We start from the raw sequence: 4,203 nt of genomic DNA, 5'->3' as shown, positions 1-4,203 counted from the left end.
AAGCTTTCAATGAATTAGCGCCCAATTGTATACTAACGAATAAATTTCTGATATAGGTTTAACGGAGTCAACGATGTTTACAAACGTCGACATAATTCGCGAATACGCCTTGGCGATCTTGCTGGCCGTAAGGGCGACGTTTGTAACCTCGGGGGTGCCAAAGTTGCCATTTGTGGGCGAGAGTGGCATTAAACTGTGCGCTTTGGGCGCCAAGAAAATCTGTTTATTAAAGTTTACCATTTGCCCGCCGCGATAAGTTCGTTTGCGTGACGGGCCCCATTCGATGAGGCTTTCCTCGTTTAGTGGAGTGTACCCCGGCGGCGCGTACGAGTGGAACTTAATCAAATGGTAAACGGGTGGAAAACAAGCGATCGCAGCCGTCGCGCCGGCAGCCAAGCGTGGCGAGGGCGCGGACGTTGACGGGGAGGGTGGGTGGGCGTCAATCGAGAAGGGGGAGGGGGTGCAAATCTGATAAAATCATCTCGAACCCTCGAATCTTTCTCCTGCCCCTCGCGCAGTGCCGTGCTCGGATTCCTCGTAGATATATCCGATAACGCGCGGGGGTCCTCTTAAATAACGTAAGTAACGTAAGAGGGTGGCGTTGTTGCTACGGTTGTTATTAAATGAGACAGCCTAATAGGCCCATTACGGTCCCCTCGTCGGTCCATTCCCACATAATATAATCCTCACCGCACGCGCCCGCTCGTCGCCGTTACCCCTTACCGTTTCGCCACCCCCGATACGCCGTGTATCTTGATCCGGGCGAGCTCACGCCTACGGAAGTCTTCGGTCCACGACGGCCAGGGACGCATCCCTTTCCGCCCGGTAATCCAAGTTGACGGGCGCGGGGGACATTGGGTCGTGGAACACGGTGTCCCGCATCGACCGAAAGATACCTCCTCGGGCTTCTTTCGGCGATTTCGAGTCAATTTTTCCTTCGGCCGAGGACGTCGGGGAAACTCGTCGTCGTTGCGACTTAATAATTCTCAATTTTAAGCCCCTTGACGAGAGCGGGGCCTTAACGAACTTCTAGTCGGGACAAAGTCGACGGGAAATTAACTGAAAACAAAGTTTTGTTACTGAGATATTTCCAGGATGTTGACCTTCTACTAGGAGAAAAAATGTACTCCCTCAAATATTATATCTCCGTGCAATTAAGGAGGCACGAGTTTCTCGAGTCAATCGAAGCCGGGTGTTCGGAATCGCCGTAGAAGCAGAATGTTCTCTTATCAATTTTACAAGTTTTTTGTTGCTGTAGTGATAATTGTAACGCCGCCGCGAAAATTTAAGTTCCCTCGATTTTTATTAAATGGCCGCGCTCTCAACGAATATTAACGCGCGTGATTCAGTTGGTGCAATTTATACGCCGCTAATGCGAAACGCGTCCTCCCGTGCGCGCGTCGCGTCGTGTAAAATTATGCGAGCAACGGCGGCGGCGGAGTCGGATATTAATCCATCGCGATGGTGTTGTCGAATCTCTCGGGTCAAAGCTTTGCAAATGCGTGTTTTTATCGCGGAAACGCTAGCGCGGCGGAGTTTCTAATTGCCTGAGAGAGGGTGCGGTCTTAATTTATTCAACAATTCCGCCAATTACGCGAGCGGCGAATATGAATAACGACGATGTTACGAATTAATTAATCATTAGCAAGTATTAGCAACTCCATTTACCGACACTTTTGCATTAATATTAAATGGCGACGGCATTGAATTAGCCGTTAAACGATGGCGTTTAAATCGCTGAATTATGCAGAGGGGCTCTTTTCCTCTTTTTCCTCCTTTTTTTTTCCTTCGCAAATGCTAGAAGCATTTCGCGCTAACCGCGTGTTATAAATACAAACTAAATTATATAAACAGGAATCAGCGTGTTTCATGCATTTTGCCCGAATGACTGACGTACCGTTCTATACGGTAAATGAATGGCGATCGCCGATCAGTACAAAGGTTCGGATTTCGGCCAGTTATTTTGGCACCAGCCTATAAAATCGAAGGTCACATTGCCGCATCCGACTGAGTTTAATGTAATGGTATCGCGTGCGTCGCGCACGCGAATAAACGGTACGCGTTACACACGTGTTTGCGACGCAAAGTATTCCCGCGGTGTAAAAAGTATCGCGTTATTACGACATTCGTTGTTGCGCCGTTTCACCTCTCGCGACATAAGAATGCGTTCGCGGGCGCGAAGCTTCCGCGCTAGTTTTTACAAAATAAATTTAGAAACGCGCGCGCTTCACTTTCACGGGCCGAGGGACCGCGCGATTAGATTTTGCACATTCGCGGGACGCCGTGGAAATTGCGAACGTGTGAAATTAAGAGAGAAAGAAGACTGATCGCCTCGACAATTCTCGACGCGTCAACAGCTTTTGTGGCTTCAATAGCCGATTAAAATCGAAGAGGATCGAAGAGTCGAGAGGCGTAAGTGGGCAGAAAAGGGAAGGGAAAAGTTTGCTCCTCATCCAAGCGTAGGACGCGCTTTGCCTTTTCTCTGCCGGCGAGATGCTGAAAATTTAGGCGACGGATGGAAATGTACAAATTCTTTTTTGTCATGGAAAACAAGCGCGTTAAAAGAAACTATATTCGAATGAAAGTGCGAGACATCTGATATGGTTCTGTACGTATATCGCCCGTATGTCGTCTTCTAGTTCTCAGAGCGACCCATGTAAAGTTCATTGACGTCATCCGAGTCTTGTATTCAGTTTAAAAATATTTCCCAGCCGTACATAAATAATGCAAAAGCCACTCAATCGACACAGAGCACTCATTCGTTGCTCCGATCCTTAATTTTCATAGACACTACGCAGCTGCGAAATGAGTGCGATTTTCGTGCGATATCAATTGCATAATTCGACATCCGGTGATCCGCAGCTTTCGATAACGACAACGACGTTCGAGAATAACGTTGGCTGCTCGTGACGCGTCTAAAGTAATAAGAAATTGTTTGCGAGACATCTTTTGCAAACCGTGTCTCTACGAGAAACGCTTAATGAAACGTATGGATCGAAAGGTGTGCCTCACCAAGAGTTGCGGCCTCCTCGCGAAACCTGAGTTAAAAGTTAGAAACGCGACGAGACAAATCCATGGCAATGAAAATCTCGCTCGTCATCTCCAAGGGCTGTTCGACGAGAGCGGAGAGAGAATCGAGTCCAAGGCTTCGTACCTTGATAGCATCGCGAGATCCGCCGACGCCTGGTGCCCCAGCAGTGGATTGGTAGAGGCATCGCCGGGCGGCGAGAAGGTCGCGGCCGGACTGGTAACACTGGTAGCACATCCAATAGCGATACCCGCGGAATTGGCTCTGGGCTCGAGTCCAGGGTGCATGGTCGCGGACAGTCCACTGCGTTGGCCGCCGGACAGTCTGAGAGACGTGGGCGAGGAGGAGATCCTGCCGGGGCTGCCGCACGACGGGGGGATCCTCTGCGAGTTCTGCGAGTTGGCCGGCGGCAGCGGCGACGTCCTGTCGACGTCCGACGACTGCCTCTCGCCGGAGCCCGTGGAGGTGGTCGAATCGACGGGCGGCGATTCCGGTCTGCCGAGGATGCTGGAGATACTGAAGGACGTGTACTGCGGATTGCAGGCGGGCCTGAGCGCCGGCTTGCTCACCGTGTCGAAGCTGAACGAGTGGTGGTGATTGCTCAGGCCGCAGCCGGACTTGCCGTTCTTCTCCTGCAGCAGCAGCTCCGCGGGCGTGGAGCTGCTCCTGGAGCCCTCGAGCTCCAGATCCTCCTCCGACACAACCGAGACCTCTATCTCCGTCTCGCCGGACATCCTTGGAGCCGGCGGCCCGTCCGGGGCCGGGGAGATTTCTCGCTGCGGCACCTCTTCCGCGGCTAGCCCAGCTAGGCCGACACGGCTCCTTCGACGAGGCTGACGACGCTGCCGCTGCCGCTGCCGCTGCCGTTCCGGAAGACGCGCGTCGACGCTTCGGTACTCGAGCTTCTATACTCGAGGAGGATTACATTCGACGGGCCGACGGTCGACCGGCCGTGGTCTCGCGCGCCGCGACCCGGACGATCGCATATCAGGACGACACACAGGTACGTTGCACGCAGCGCGTTGCTGTCGTCGACGACTCAGACGGGGCTGATCGCGCGGCTCGCCGCTAGTCGAAGCGCGGCCGTCGCCAGGACGTCCTCGCGCGTCGTCGCCGATCGCAGACGGATCGCTCGATCGCGCGACATTCGTAAGCGATACCCTGGACGACAGGAT

At 52.8% G+C, this 4,203-nt stretch overlaps 1 protein-coding gene across 1 annotated transcript in view; it reads right to left on the bottom strand.

The window, feature by feature from the left end:
• Positions 1-3,762, bottom strand: part of LOC105569166 (homeobox protein Hmx) — an 18,006-nt gene extending 14,244 nt beyond the window's left edge. The window contains exon 1 of the mRNA XM_012025365.1: positions 3,155-3,762. Coding sequence (XP_011880755.1) covers positions 3,155-3,762 — 608 coding nt within the window. The remainder of the gene's footprint in view (positions 1-3,154) is intronic.
• Positions 3,763-4,203: the final 441 nt, after the last annotated feature.

Source organism: Vollenhovia emeryi, unplaced genomic scaffold (genome assembly GCF_000949405.1).
Source record: "Vollenhovia emeryi isolate VEMERY1.0 unplaced genomic scaffold, V.emery_V1.0 DF939126.1, whole genome shotgun sequence".
Taxonomy (NCBI): domain Eukaryota; kingdom Metazoa; phylum Arthropoda; class Insecta; order Hymenoptera; family Formicidae; genus Vollenhovia; species Vollenhovia emeryi.
Note: the sequence above shows the minus strand (reverse complement) of the source record. Positions and strands in the feature narration are given on the sequence as shown.